General features: G+C 37.5%; 1 protein-coding gene across 2 annotated transcripts in view; it reads left to right on the forward strand.

Moving 5' to 3' along the window:
• Positions 1–16,328, forward strand: part of kif2c (kinesin family member 2C) — a 51,829-nt gene that overhangs the window by 17,094 nt on the left and 18,407 nt on the right. For both annotated transcript variants that reach the window (XM_052011767.1, XM_052011768.1), the window contains 11 exons: positions 340–447; positions 1,431–1,528; positions 1,855–1,953; positions 2,385–2,439; positions 6,565–6,727; positions 8,668–8,758; positions 10,299–10,362; positions 10,443–10,534; positions 11,545–11,687; positions 14,233–14,437; positions 15,997–16,107. In XM_052011767.1, the coding sequence (XP_051867727.1) occupies positions 340–447; positions 1,431–1,528; positions 1,855–1,953; positions 2,385–2,439; positions 6,565–6,727; positions 8,668–8,758; positions 10,299–10,362; positions 10,443–10,534; positions 11,545–11,687; positions 14,233–14,437; positions 15,997–16,107 (1,229 nt within the window). The remainder of the gene's footprint in view (positions 1–339; positions 448–1,430; positions 1,529–1,854; positions 1,954–2,384; positions 2,440–6,564; positions 6,728–8,667; positions 8,759–10,298; positions 10,363–10,442; positions 10,535–11,544; positions 11,688–14,232; positions 14,438–15,996; positions 16,108–16,328) is intronic.

The raw sequence follows: 16,328 nt of genomic DNA on the forward strand, positions 1-16,328 counted from the left end.
ACAAAATTGTCATTAAAAACTAAAGAAATTGGTTGATACTTGTTGCAGATGCTGACAAAGTTTTTTTTTTAGCTCTTTTCCCCTTATTTAAACCACATTATTGTAATTTAAAGAATTGCCATAATTTAAAAATCACAACTGGGTTGGAATCTTGGCTCAGTCATGCTTATTGTTATTGGTCATTGTACTAGAAAGTTCCACAGTTCTGTAATCTGGTTATAACTTGGATTGATTGGTAACTTTATGGCAAATCATTTGTATATTGCATGTTAATTTTTGAGTAAATGTGAATAGTCACTTATTTGTTAAAATATGGTATCTTTTTCTGCGTTTTCCAAGTACCACGTCCCACTCGTTCACGAACACAAGCTGCATTGGAGGTACAAATAGTGCCTAATTCGAGATCAGCTGAAGTAGATCCTGTAAACTGCAGGAACATTTCTACAGGTAAAAGACCTGTCACCAAGGTCTGTTTTGATTTTAAATGCACACTTGTACTATAGCACTCATTTAATTGAGTTGTATTGATATATTGTTCTCAAAGTGAAGGTGCCTGGCATGTTTTATGGCCTTTCAGATTGTAACCAGAGTCCTGGATTTGTCACAGCCTGAATGATATGTAATGAATAGGCCTTGACCAGAGTTCCTAATATTTTCATTACAGCAAAGCAGTATTGCTTGGTTCAGCTGGCCAAGTTGTCCCAAAGATGATGGCTCTGTGGAGCAGGATTACTTGATGGTACACTTCAGTTTTATGGCTTGTGTCCAGAATTTATTAGCATTCACCAATATCATCCCATGTACCTGTCAGCAACATCCACGTTAAAGTGGAAATCCAGCTGCCAATTTTTTTTTTCTTTTTCAATCAACAGAGCTAGGTCTGGATGCTTTACCATAAAGGATCTGACCAGCTGGAAGAATTGTACTGGGGTTAATCCATGTTTTCAATAGGCCACTGGCAGTGTGAGCAAAATCTACTCCATAATGTTTTGGTTTGACTGACATTTTTGTTTACGTTTGCATGTCCATCACTCTTGAACTAGAGCAAATCCAATACAATATCCAGAAGGGTACTCTGAAATTTTAAGTGGAGTCTGTTTGATCATGCAGGACAATCTGTCCAAACTCAAGTAAGTGGGATAAATCACATGTGAACAGGATGGTGATGAAGGCAGGGGGAAAGCTCTGTGTATGTAACTTCTACCGCCTGATTGGAGTTCCATTTGACTATTTGTGTACCCTTATACATTACTCAATGTGCCAGGTTTACATGTTCTGTGTGACCATAAGTAAATGCCATTTTTTTTTGTGTTCTGTGTGTAATTGGTGATTTTTTTTTTGATTTAAAAATTTGCGCTTCTGTTAACTTTTGCTGGTTCATGTTACTGGTAAAATCCTAGCAGTGAACAGATTAATGAAATGCTTTGCAGGAAGAAAATCCACTTGTGTAAGGGAAACTGAAAAGCTTAAGAAACAGCGGGAAGATAGGCGAACTCAGCTTCAAGAAATAAGAGAAAAGCGTGCACAGGTAGGAACCTATTCATATATCCAGGCATGGAGCAAATTGAATAAATGCCACTTATTTGGAATGTAAAACTAACTTCAAAGTTTGATACTTTGCTTGGAAAAATAGAATTTTTTTCTAGGATTCTGTCTTGGCATTGGTTCAGTTTTCCCTCTTCTTAAAACAAAAGACATTCTTTCTCTTTCACTTCACCACCTGAAATTATACTTTCTTGTGTGAATTGCACAAGCTATTTTTAAAAATGGACACACCAGTCTAGGTTGGTTATGAGACAGATTTTGTTTAAACACTTTTAGCAGCTAAGTATCTAGTGTTTTTAATTATTACAGGAATATGACACCAGCAATCCAAACTGGGAATTCATGAAAATGATTACAGAATTTAGAGCAACACTAGACAGTTATCATCATCTTTCTTCTTCAGATCCTGTGAGTAATAATCTTGTATCATGTTCATTGATTTAGATCTAATGGCCATTGTTGAAGCAATGGTGCTTGTCCCTAACCTCTAGGAAAGCTGATCTCAAAGGTCTGGTCACCAGAACTGTAGACTTGCCTTCTTCCAGCAAATTGTTGTATGCAGCTTTGGAATAGCTGAAGTGCATCTTGATCAGTGCAGTGAAAGACTAAAGATACCTGGTTGTTACTATTGAGCTGACTTGTTTAAAGATGAACAGCAATGGTTTTAAGCTTTTTTAATATTTAAAATATATAGTGATGCTGACAGTTAACTCCTTGGGATATGTGATTTTGGTCTCATTTCAGAAATTGAATATTATAGTTAACCTAAGTAATGAAAACAGCGTAGTATACAAGGTTTTAACTGTTATTTTCATTTTTGCCTTTTCAATTCTTTTCAGGTTGAGTTGCACAAAATATGTGTCTGTGTCCGGAAACGACCACTCAGCAAAAAAGGTTTGTTTAATTATGAATAAGACATTTTTGCACCTTTTTGAGTGACTGTGGTGCCTCTATAGGCTTTGAAGTGCTTATAATTTATTGTCCGTACTTGGCTTTCTGTTGCATGGTGTGAGAAGGAATTTCCATCCTTTGTGGGTCTGATGACAATTTCCAGACTGCTACAGAAACCAAAAATGACCCTGTGGTGTGTTGCATCCACTTGCTCTCAGAACTTGCACAATGCTAATCTTGCACTAATATTATTGAGATTTAAGTTCCAGTATGTTGTGAGAAAGACACAAATGGATTTAGCCTAAATAAGTGCATGTGCAAAGATGGAGTATAATGTGGATGAATGTGATTATTTATTTTGGTAGGAAGAATAGAAAATGGAGAACTATTACAGTAGTTGAAATTCAGAAATTTGGGTGACCTTTACCTGAATCTGAAAGGTATTGTGCAAGTACAGCAGGTAATTTGGGAAACAAAAGCCATATTGGCTTTTATAGGAAGGCAGTTGAGTACAAGGGCAAAGAAGTCTTGCCAGAAGTGTTTGGAACTTTGAGTACTGATTGACAGTGTGCAGTTCTGGTCCCCTTGCCTTGGGACAGTACAACTAAAATTTCTTAGGTTGATTTCTAGACTGAACTAACTATCGCCGAGTAGATCAGGCCTTTATTCTCATCTATTAGAATCAAAGTGATGTTGAGGCATGGAAGCTTCTTCCTTTCTTCCATCTGTGCTTAATCAGCTTCCTTTTTAAATGCATTTTGCTTCAAAAAGGCTTTTCACTTTTTGCAGTGTCCTAATGAAGGAGTTGCAAATTTAAGATGGTTACTAGTAAATTCAGTAAGGAATTCAGGAGAAACTTGTTTATTCAACTGTATTGGAATCAAGTCCATAAGCATGAACTCCCGTGTCATGAAACTAGTATGCAAGACCTTAAGCCAGGACTTATATATTTTTTTTATTCTATCCCTTGCCTACAATTTTACTAAGAAGAATTAATATCAGCTTGGTCAATCATGACCTTGTTTCTAATCTAATGTTGCTAACTTAGATTGGCTGCTGGATATTCTAGGGTTTAGATGTTTCAAAAGGGACAGGTACACAGGTAAAAGAGGTGGGGGACTGGCTTTGCTGATCAGGGACAGTATCACAGCTGTAGAAAGAGAGGACATCCTGGAGGGATCATCTACTGAGTCAGTGTGGGTAGAAGTCAAACAGCAAGGGAGTGACCACCCTATTGGGAGTATTCTACAGATTCCAAATAGCAGCAGAGACAATGAGGAGCAGATTGAGAGGCAGATTTTGGAGAGGTGCCAAAATAACAGGGTTGTTGTCATGGGTGATTTCAACTTCCCTAATATTAATTGGCACCTCCTTATTGTGAAGGGGATAGATGGGGCAGAGTTTGTTAGGTATGTCCAGGAAGGATTCCTGACAGTTTGTGGACAGGCCAACTAGAGGAGAGTCCATACTGGACCTGTACTAAGCAACGAGCCTGATATCTCTCAGTGGAAGAGCATTTGGGAGACAGTGATCATAACTTCTTGACCTTTACCAAGGCCTTAGAGAGGGATAGGAGCCGATGATATGGGAAAGTATTTAGTTGGGGGAGGGGGAATTATAATGCTATTAGGCAAGAACTTAGTGTAAATTGGGAACGGATATTCTTGGAAGTGCACAACGGAAATGTGGAGGTTGTTTAGGGAGTACTTGCATGGAGCTCTGGATAGGTTTGCCCCATTGAAGCAGGGTAAGGATGGTAGAGTGAAGGAACGGCGGTTGATGAGATGTAGAATGTCTTGTCAAGAGGAAGAAAGAAGCTTATCTAAGGTTTAGAAAGCAAGGATCAGATAGGGCTCTGGAGAGTTACAAGGTAGCCAGGAGGGAGCTTAAGAATGGACTTAAAGCTAGAAAGGGGCATGAGAAGTCCTTGGCGAGTAGGATCAAGGAAAACCCCAAGGCGTTCTACAGTGAAGAATAGGAGGATGACTAGAGTGAGGGTATGACCGATCAGGGATAAAAGAGGAATCGTGCCTAGAGTCGGAACAGGAAGGGGAGGTCCTTAATGAATACTTTGCTTCAGTATTCACCAGTGAGAGAGGCCTTGACGTTTGTGAGGATGGTGGACAACAGGCTGATACGCTAGGGCATGTTGACATGAGGAAAGAGGATGTGCTGGAACTATTGAAAGATATTAGGATAGATAAGTCACCAGGGCTGGATGGGATATATCCAAGGTTGTTACAGGAAGCGAGGGAAGAGATTGCTGTTCCTTTAGCGACGATCTTTGCATCCTCACTGGCCACAGGAGTAGTGCCAAATGATTGGAGGGTGGCAAATATTGTTCCTTTCTTTCAAGAAAGGAAGTACGGACAACCCTGGGAATTACAAGCCAGTGAGTCTTCAGTGGTGGGCAAATTACAAGAGAAGATTCCTGGAAACAGGATTTATGGGCATTTAGAGAAGCATAGGCTGATTAGGGACAGTCAGCATGGCTTTGTGAGGGGCAGGTTGTGCCTCACGAGCATGATTGAATTCTTTGATGTGACATAGTGCATTGAAGGTAGAGCAGTGGATGTGGTGTACGTGGGTTTTAGTAAGGCTTTTGATAAGGCTCATTCAGAAAGTCAGGCATGGGATCCAGGGAAACTTGGCTGTGTGGATTCAAAATTGGTTCGTTCATAGAAGACAGAGGGTGGTGGTAGATGGAGTGTATTCTGTCTGGAGGTCAGTGACCAGTGGTGTTCCGTAGAAATCTGTTCTGGGACCCCTGCTCTGTCATTTTTTTTATAAATGACTTGGATGAGGATGTGGAAGGGTGGGTTAATAAATTTGCTGATGATACAAAGATTGTCGGTGGTGTGGATGATGTAGAAGGTTGCTGTAGATTACAACAGGACATTGAAAGGATCCAGACCTGGGCTGAGAAGTGGCAGATGGAGTTCAACCTGGAAAAGTGTGAAGTGATATACTTTGGAAGATCAAATTTGAAGTCAGAATACAAGGTTAATGGCAGGACTCTTAGTAGTGTGAAGGAATAGAGGGATCTTGGGGTCCACGTCCATAGATCCCTCAAGGTTACCATGTATGTTGATAGGGTGGTTAAGGCGTATGGTGTGTTGGCCTTCCATTAGTCAGGGTATTAAGTTCAAGAGCTGCAAGGTAATGTTGCAGCTCTATGGATCTCTGGTCACCTCATTATAGGAAGGATGTGGAAGCTTTAGAGAGGTGCAGAGGAGATTTACCAGGATGCTACCTGGATTGGAGAGCATGTCTTCTGAGGATAGGTTGAGTGAACTAGGGCTCTCTTCTTTGGAGAGAAGGAAGATGAGAGGTGACTTGATAGAGGTGTACAGGATGATAGGGGACATAGATCGCGTGGACAGTAAGAGACTTTCTCCCAGGGCGAAAATGGCTAACACGAGGGGGCATAATTTTAAGGTGATTGGAGGAAGATACAAGGGGGGGATGTCAGAGGTAAGTTTTTTTTTACACAGTGGTGGGTGTGTGGGACACACTGCTGGCAGAGGTGGTGGAGGTAGATAATTAGGGACATTTAAGAGACTCTTCGGCACATGAATGATAGAAAAATGGAGGGCTATGTGGGATGGGTTAGATAGATCTTAGAGCAGGATAAAAATGTTGGCACAACATTGTGGGCTGAAGACCCTGTACTGTGCTGTAATGTTCTATGTTCTAATGTAATTATGTTTTTTAAACTCTAGTAAACAATAGATAAGTGCTATTTATTTGTTGTCAAATGGATCTGAGTTACTGTTCACTTACCATGTTTCTGGGAAATGACTCTGGTACAAGTGATTCATTAGGTGTACTATTCCATTTGAATCATGAGACTTGGGTGTTTTTCACAAGAACAAATTCCATTCGGTTACATTCAAAAGATAAGTGTTGGTTTTTTAAAAAGCAAAAGTACTTAAGATATTTGTATTGTTGAGAAGAGGTTTCTGAAAAGTTTCGTCGTAGTAGGTTGTGCATACATTTGAATAAAAAGGAATAACTTTTAATCTTGCAGAATTTAGCTAACCTTGAGAGTAGGTGTGACAGTGGCTATGATTCCTTAAGTTATCTTTTTAATGTTTGACCTTAATTGTATTTTTTTTACTTCCACAGAAAAAATGAAAAAAGAGATCGATGTTATTACAGTTTCAAGTAAAAATGTTGTCCTTGTGCATGAACCAAAGATGAAAGTTGATCTCACCAAATACTTGGATAACCAGCCCTTCAGATTTGACTATGCCTTTGATGATTCGGTTACCAATGAAGAAGTATATAGGTACTCTAAATTTAGTTGTGAAGTTACTCGCCTTGAAGAGTATTAATGTCACTCTTCCTTTAAGTGATTAAAGATATTTTTGCTGATGGGGGAGTGTGTAAAATGAGCATGGTACTGAATTCACCTTAGTAGAGGTGAGTCTTAAACCATGAAGGTCTTTTATCTTGTTACCTCTCACCTGCTCCCTTTTTAATTATCATTTCTTTAAATTTGGTATCATATTTAGTCATACAATATTTTAAATGTGATTTGAGCCTTGGTTTTGTGGATATATTGCCAAATTTTCCCTTTCACCATTGTAATTCTGCATAATTTTTCAAATTAAAATGTGATTGATTTGAATTAAAGTATTCTAACAATGTGTGTTTTAGACAATTCCGTTAAAGTTTTTTTTTTAAAAGAATTGCTGCTTTGACTTTATAGCACGAGGTGCTAAAAATTGAATTTGGCGTAAACTAAGCAATTAGTCCAGACGCTTATCTCAAATGCATGATCGTTTTGAGACTTTAAGGTCTGGTATCCATTTTATAAAATTTTATTTACCTTGTTCTTTTGCTATACTGAATATTATTAAAAGAGACCTGATAAACCAAAATTTAAGATTTAATCAAAGAAAGAACCTCTACATTCATTCTGAATGAATGCTATTGTAGAACTTTATAAATTTTAATAATGAAGTGAGGATTGCTAACAGAGAAATAAGTAGGGAAATTGAGGTTTTGCATTTCACTAGGAAGTAAAAGGCAGCCTGAAATGTAGTATGTGGAGTATGAGGCAAGAGGCTCAGGGGAATCTATGTGCACAAATTATTAACTAAAGTGACATAGCTTTACAAAGACTTAAACCTGTTTGAAGAATGAAGTAGGGGTAAATTCTTGAACAAAAAAAAACAAGTTTGTATGCTACCTTGATCAGACTGCATTTAAAATATAGTACAGCTGAAGTTTTATTGCTCGAAGCAAATAGATCTGGGGAAAAAATAAAGCTTTTTGACATAAAAGATGTAACTAGGAGGAAAAATTAGGGCTTGGATATTTATATAAGAGAAAACTGAGCTCCCTGATAAAACTCTTCAAATTATTTTTCAAGTAAATACAGAAATAAAATCGACAATGGCAGGAAAGTCTAAAACTTGGCTATGAGCATAATATTGGGATAAATTCAAAAAAATTTACATGTTGTGAATGTGGAGCTTGCTGTTCCACAGAATGGTGAAGATCAGAATGCATACATTTAAAAGGAAGTGGGAATGTATAGAAAAGAATTCAATAGGAAGTTGATATGGATAGGCTGTAATGAAATGTATTGAGGTTACTTGGGGCATAAGTGGTGGCGCAGATTAGTTGAGCTTAATGCTTGCTCTGTACTGCAACATTTTGGGATGCTACAGTTTATTTGGCTCTTGGCCTACTTTTCAGATTTGGAAATGTTTATTTCAACATTGCTTGCTTTAGGAAAATGTCTGAGTTGTACTTGCAACGATCTAGCCATAGTGGTCTGCTTGGATATGAAGCTGTAACCCAAACACAGATAACCTAAGCATGAGCACTTGTGAATTTTTTTTCAGTCCTGATTTCACCAACTATCACTTTCTTTGTGGGGGGTTTTCTGAGGAAGGCTGAAGTTATTTTGGGAGGCATTTGCACATGCAAAAGCTGAAAAGGAAACCATTTGCTAAAATGTAATAATGCATTAATTTATATAAAGTACTGAACTATCTGGGCCTGAATCCTAATGCATGGCGCAGAATACACACCTGACATGTCAGGTCCTGTTGGATTTGGGGTGAGTAGCTAGGCTTTGGTTTCCAAATGGTTTAGTTCTGCAATAAGATCTTCATCTTTTTCTTCCTGTTTAGCAAATAATCCCTTGAATTTGAACAAAATTATGTATGCTAATAAAAAGATGTTGCAGCATTTTGAGTTTTTTTTAAATTGCAGGTTCACAGCAAAGCCTTTAGTACAAACCATCTTTGAGAGAGGAATGGCTACCTGCTTTGCCTATGGGCAGACTGGAAGTGGCAAAACTCATGTAAGATGTGCACAATTCATCTACTCTGACATGGATTCCTCTCAATTGTTTATCTTTTTGATCTATTAGTTTAACTGTAGATTTATATGGAGTTGCTGGAATGTGGAATAAGCAAGTTTGTGCCTCGATGCTGCCACACTTCAGTTAGAAATGCCACCAGTTAGCGATTAGAGATGGGAGTCTTTTGTGCAACTGTTTGGTTTGCCCTTTTGGGGGGGGAGAGAGGGTAAAGTTAAATCCACCTTGGAATGTTGTCTTTTTTTAACTGCAGAGTCACTTGTGACCTGCATTTGGAATGATGTTAGAAAATGGTCTGAAGTGCTAAACTTTTTAAAGAAAATAATTTAGACTGGGAATTGGAGCATAAGTCTGAAAACACCAGGTGTGCAGCTTCTGGACTGAGTTGTACTAGATCTGGCCCACCACTATTTTGTCACTGCCATCCCACTTCATAGTCCACAAAAATAACTAAACCTCAAGCAGCAGATACCAAGGCATCCACCCACCCAAAAACAAATGCCCTGATCACCCTGGTGGCCTTTTACATCTCGTAATAATTGGAGATTTGAAAGCAGTTATTTGAAACTTGTATTTTCAAATGAAGAAAAAGACAAACCATTTGCCTTAGATTTTCCATCCAGTATGGCAATCCTATTCAAATGAAGAATTACTCTGGAAATGCGAGTCCAGCAGCAGAGCAGGAGGTGCACTTCCACAAGGCAATTAATGGGAATGGAGCTAAGGAGCACAGTTGTGCCAAGTAATAATATTGCTGGAGGTTCTGGAGAGAGGAGCACCATCTGGGCCCTGTCTGACCTGTGGATGTTTCTGTCTGGCCTGCCTCAATGCTTAAGTAGAGCAAGTCACCAAAGCCAGTTTCTCTCTATCTCATCTATCAAAATTGTCAAAAAAACTTGGAAATGTTTATGAATGTCTCTGATATTTGCAAAACAACCATTCAAACACAATTTTAAAAAAAAATACATTTTAAAATTAAATCTTTCAAATTCTAGCAAATGATTAATTGTTGACTGTACTAAGTTATTACATACTTGATTCCTTTGCCATGAATCCATTTTTGTCCATTGTAATGAATGAAGTTGTTAAATCTATGCCAGATCAAACTTGGTGCAATTTCAATGCCCAGACATCGGAGCAAAACTTAAAGTTATGGCTCCATTGCTGGAATGGTCAAATGCCAGAAAACAAGAAAAACAAGGACTGCTTAAGAAGTTCTATGCTTTCATGTTCATAAGTGGCCATCAGAATTTTTTTTAAATAGTCAGAGGTCTTCCCACAGATGAAGCTGTGCACCACTTAAATAGGTAATAAATTCCAATAGAATTGGGTCCAAACAGATGGTAAGGTGGTGATGGGGGAAAACAAGGATGTGTTATTACCTGCGTAACTTATTGTCTGCTTTCGAGAGGGTGTCTTAATTATTTGTAACAGTGAGCCCTGATTTGACAGCTATTTTAGCAGTTACTCAGTCAAAACAAAACACAATAAATGTTTTAATATTTCCATTTTTTTTATATAGACAATGGGAGGTGACTTCTCTGGGAAAAATCAAGACTGTTCCAAAGGAATCTATGCTCTTGCAAGTAAGCAATAGACAAATCTGGTTGTAAAATATAATTGTGTGTAAAAAGGCAAATTATCAAGTTTCCTTTTCCTTCTTCAGCTCAAGATGTGTTTTTGCTGCTTGAACAGCCCCGATACAAGGATCTTAATCTGAAAGTATTTGTAAGCTTTTTTGAAATCTATAGTGGTAAGGTGAGTTCACACTTTGTAAATCAAAGAGTACATAGAAGTTGTATGCTAACTGTACCAATGTAAATGATTCTTTTAAAAAAAAAGAACTGAGGTTCTTAAGGAATATGGGAAAAGGCTGACAATTTAGAAAGAGAAATAATTGAGGATGGGACTGCTCAACAGAGAAGAATGTGATATGGAGGTAAAGGTGCAACAAACCTATGTTTTTTTTTAAACTTGTGTTTTTGTTTCCAGGCAGTATATAATAAAATAAAAAATGCTTCTGATGACTTGTGTCAATACTCGATGTGAATTTTATAATGGGAATTACCTTTTTTTTCTGTAGTTGATATGCCTTTTCATCAGTTCATTTTTCCAGCTTTTTCTGGCCGTAGTACATCCCTAAATTGATTATCCCTAACCTTTTAACTAAATGATGGTGGAGGTGAAGATGCAGGTTAAAACTGCTAGAAGAGTTGGTTTTGAAGAAAGTAGCAGAACTATTTGTGAATGTTGCTATATCCATATGGTACATGTCAAAAATTGTTGAAGGAAAGCATTGGCTCTAACTACAATTCCTTGTTAAATCTTTACATTTGCAAGTTGTCAGAGCTGGTGTGTAACTGTTTAAAATATCACAACTGAAGAAAGGAAGTGATTAAGTAATTACAGTTGGTCAAATGGCCGTACAGGCTGACTGGTATTCTAAATCCTCACTTTATCAATAGAAAAGTGGTAGATGTGTTCCAAGTGGATTTTCAAAATATGCTCAATTAAGGAGGTTTATTCAGAAAATAATCATGAATTTGGTGTCTTTTTAAAAAAAAAAGAGGTTCCTGGCCTCAATAAAGCCTTCATTTTGTGTGAGATAATATCTGGATTTTAATGTTTTTGTTTAGTGTTCTTTTTCATTGAAGCTATTGCAAGCAGAGCAAGTGAAAATGTATTTAATATTGTACACTTCAAATAAATATTGCTTCCCTAGTTGGCTATTGATTAATCTAATTCTGATTTTGAAAATTCTCTTAAAGGTATTTGATCTCCTGAACAAGAAAACAAAGTTGCGTATAATGGAAGACAATAAACAACAGGTGCAGATAGTAGGGCTGCTGGAGCAGGATGTCTTCTGTGTAGATGATGTGATCATGAATATTGATATGGGGAATAATTACAGGTAACTATCTTTCACCCTGTTTTTTGTCTAAGAAGAAATCCAGTGGTTTTCTAAAAAAAAACTTGTCAGCGTGGTAGAGTTATACAGCACAAATATAGGCCCTTCAGCCCACCATGTCCATGCTGATCAACAAGTAGCTATTTATACTAATTCCATTTACCAGCACTTGGTCTATCACCTACTATGCCTTGGCGATTCAAATGCTCGTCCAGATTCTTAAATGTTGAGAGTAAATGTGTCCCCTATCTTCTTAGGCAGTGCATTCCAGATTGCAATCACCCTGTGAGTACAAATTTGCTAACTCAGATTTCTGCAAAATCTCTTGCTCCTCATCTTAAACCCCTTGGTCTTGGACACCTCGCCATGGGGAAATGTTTCTTATTATCTATCCTTTGTAGGTTCGCCCTCCCCCCCCACTGACCTTCTCTTTTCCAATGTAAACAAACTATTGCGTTTTCTCAAATGTAATGATACAATTCTATCGGAATTGGTGGCAAAGGGGTGTATCGAACTATCACTGGCTCTTAATAATCTACCTTCCAATTATGTGGGCATTATTTTTAAGAATCACTAGATAACTGTGTGTAAACACTTCCTTCCTGGTGATTTAAGGGTAAGCTGGTCACTCTAAATCCTTTCAAACTAAATTTCATTTGTACCAATATAACAAATACTTGGAAACTTGGAACTGTGCTCTTGTTTAAATACATTTGGGGTGATCACCCACACATGGGAATTAGGACAAGGAGTCCCTAGGGCCTGTTTTGTCATTTAATAAGATCATGGCTGATCTGATTGTAATCTCAAATCCATATTCTTGTCTCCCACAGTGAACTTTCACACCCTTGCCTTTCAAGAATCTATTTATCTCTGCCTTAAAAATATTCAAGGACTCTGCTTCCACTGCCCTTTTGAGAAATAATTTCAGGCTCTCATTCCTCTGAAAGAAAATTTAACATGGGCAACCCTGTAAAATTGTTTTTAAACAATGAGCCACCCTACCAACCCCCTTCTCCCCAGTACTATATTCTCCTATGAGGAAAAAATTTCTTCCCATCCACCTTGTCAAAGCCTCTTGGGATGTTATATTTTGATCATCACTTCTCATTCTTCAAAACTGATCCTGTCCTGCCTCAAGATAACCTCCCCATTCCAGAAATTTAGTCAAGTAAACAACACCTCTGAACTGCTTCCTATGTCACCAATGCCCTATTGTAATTGAAACGTAACCTCCTACTTTTCTGTTTATTTCCCACAGCAGTACAAGATTCTGTTGGTTTTCCTAATTATTTGAAGTATTTGCATGATAGCCTTCAGTGAATCCCCCACTAGGACAACTGGATCTTTTTGCACATCAAAGCTCTGCAATCTCTATACATTTAGATAAATGTTTTTTTTTGTTTATTTCTCTTGCCATTTTCCCACATTATACTCCTCAGACCAGATCTTCACCCACTCACTTAACCTATCTTTATCCTTTCTGTAGCCACCTCCTGTCGTCTTCCCAACTTGCTTTCCTACCTTTATTTGTGTCATCAGCAAATTTTAACACCCATTGCTGCTTTCCATGTAAAATTTGTAAGATGTTAAGATCCCAGCACCAAACCTTGTGGCATACTGGTGAAACTGCATTCACTGGTTTGCCTCAAGGCACATTGGACAAGCTGAATAGAGTTTTACAGTTTCATAGTTTAATTAGTAAAATCAAAACCCAGGAAACAGCCCATGATCAAAATTTGACCTCTGCAGATTCTGACATCCCTTTTGTTATTGGCCAAGGATTTCCAGAGAGAACCAGTAATTCTGCAAGTAATTTCCAGCAATACCTTCACCTTTGTTTTCTCATAAGTGTCAGGAAATTTGAACTCCCGCAAACTTCCTGGACGTCCTGAACTTTTGGCAAGTGGTGTGAGGCTTTTGTTAACTACATTTGCTGGACTCCAGTGGCAGAGCACAAATTTCCTGCAGTTTGCCAATAATTAAGCTGAGGAATCTGCCTGTTAGACCTGGACTTTGGAAAATGCAACTCCATTCATTTCAATGGAGAAGGAAGGCTGGGAAGAGCCAGGTCATATAATGTAATTGCAATTTTCAACTATATTTATGTAAATATGAGTACTTAATCAAGCAATTGAAGAAAATTGTTTTTTTTTTAATGTTTCATACAAGGTTTGGTTGCAAGTTTTGGCTGTCAGTTCATTTTTTTTCTTTTAACACTATTTAGGATGTGCACATGTTACGCATTGTTGTGATAGGGTTTACTTCCAAACACAGGACTTTGCTAAAGAGGCTCTGCAGTTTCCGCAGAAAGTTCTCTAGGGCCTTGCACATGGCAAGGAAGGTGAGCTGAAAGTATTGACGGCTCATCACATCCATTATTTGAAGAGAAGCAGAAGCACTTCAGTGTTGACCATTCACGCATGCATAATGTTATAAAAATGCTATGTTGAAAGCCCTTACAAAAACTAATTGAATGCATTGTTGCACCCAGTTAATGTCTACAAGTTTGCTTCTAAAAGATAATGGGTTGCTTTTGTATTTATAGGACTTCAGGGCAAACATCTGCAAATAATAACTCTTCCAGATCTCATGCAGTCTTCCAAATTATTCTGCGAAGGAATGATAAACTTTATGGCCAGTTTTCCCTCATTGATCTGGCTGGAAATGAGCGAGGTGCTGATACCAGCAGTGCAGACAGACAAACACGAATGGAAGGTGCAGAAATTAATAAAAGTCTACTTGCCTTGAAGGTAGTATTTATCATTTGGATATATATATAAACTGCATAACTTCTATTTTTCTTGTACTTTTGTTCTATGAATATCAGAGAATGGTATTTGAGAATGATTATATCCCAGTAAAGAGTTGATGCCATCAAGAAGAAAGGAGAAGAAAATGACCCAATAAAATGTTTATTCTATTAAAGTGAACAATAAAATTCGAAGGACAAGGAGACTTTGGCTTATCATATCAATGTTGGTCATATGGGGGGAAAACATTACTGTCCTATTGGCCGAACTGTTCCATCATCCTGGATTGTTTTGCCTCTGAAGTACATGTCAGATTCCCAGTTGCAAGTTGCTATTGAATTTGCTTTTTCTGCCCTTTCAAGAAGTTTATTAGAGATTTAAAAACTTGCAGCTACTCTCTCTCCCCTCCTTGTTTTGCCAATGACCTTGCCTTTGTGCTTTCTGATTACTGACCCAGCTTTTAATTGCAGTTATTTAACCATAACTTTTAAACAAAAAACTTGGTGTCTCCATTGTCATCATTAGGTCAATAACGTGCAGAGAAGGATGATTATGTTCAATTTTGCAAAAGAAGTCTGTCAGGATTTTGCTAGATTATAGTGAGCTCTGCACAGAGTTTGAAGAATTTAAGTAATTTTCCTACAAAAGTAAATGCAGAAGGGAAACAATATTTCATAATACTTCAAAAGTAAACATTAGTCCAATAATCACAACAAGCGGGTAAACTGCATGAAAATTGGGATCTTTAGTGTGTTCTCAGTAATGCCCAGAGCTTGCAGCAAAGGGGTGTCTTTGGCATGTCAGGCAGCCCATAATGCATGTGCTCTCAAACTCTAGAAGTAACCAATTTAATCTGACGTAATTATGCATAATTAGTGTCTCTTTTGAATATTATAAATGGTTTGATTATTTTGTATGTTACTTGAATTGTAATCCAAAGGTGCTTCAACTAATATTCAGAGATGTCAATATTTCTTGGAAGGTCAGATATAGGATGACAATTAAACTTAACGAATGGTGGGCCTTCCATCTTTAAAAAGGTAATTGGTAGAATTATGGAGAAGCAACAAAGTTCATAATTAAATGTTCCACATCTAGACCAATGTTTAGAGATGTAGATACCTAATTTATTTTTTGTCTCCTATGTGGAGAAGATTGACTATGATTTAACAAAGCAGTATACTAGATTGGAGAAAGTACATATAGTTACCTCATAAGCAATGAGTGAATGGAAGTGGAGAATTGAGTGTGTTGTATACAAGTTTTGGCAGAACAACTATGGCGAATTTGACAGGAGATGGGATTCTATCAGTGATGGCAGAAGAACTTTAGGTGATGGGTTATGTTGTACCCTGAGTGCTACTTTTCATTCTGCCATGATATTGTGATGTAGCATTTTTCTACTGAAATAGTACTTCTAACTCGGCACAAGGTTAACTAAAATTTGGCCAATTTGTTATACTGCTTTACTGAAATGGTACCTTACAAGCAATTAAAAGTTTAATTGATCATTTTTTTTTTAAATGTATGTTTTGCAGTTATTGTTTATTTTCTTCCAGGAGTGCATTCGATCATTGGGCCAGAATAATATCTACACACCTTTTCGAGCAAGCAAGCTGACTTTGGTGCTGAGAGATTCATTTATTGGTGAAAACTCGAGGACCTGCATGGTATGACTTCTTCCCATGATAAAGATTTGCTTCTCGCAATGTTTGTGATTTTGGTTTTTTATTGTTTTAAGATAGTAATTGAATGCTCTTAGAGTTGCATAATTTAACACCTGAGTCACATGTGATATCTTAAGATTTTTTCCTAAAAGAATTCATTTAATGATCTTGCGCTTCAAGATCAAGCTTCTGCAGTATCATTGTTAACATTGAGGGGTGGGTTT

Source organism: Pristis pectinata, chromosome 3 (assembly GCF_009764475.1).
Source record: "Pristis pectinata isolate sPriPec2 chromosome 3, sPriPec2.1.pri, whole genome shotgun sequence".
In the NCBI taxonomy this organism is placed as follows: domain Eukaryota; kingdom Metazoa; phylum Chordata; class Chondrichthyes; order Rhinopristiformes; family Pristidae; genus Pristis; species Pristis pectinata.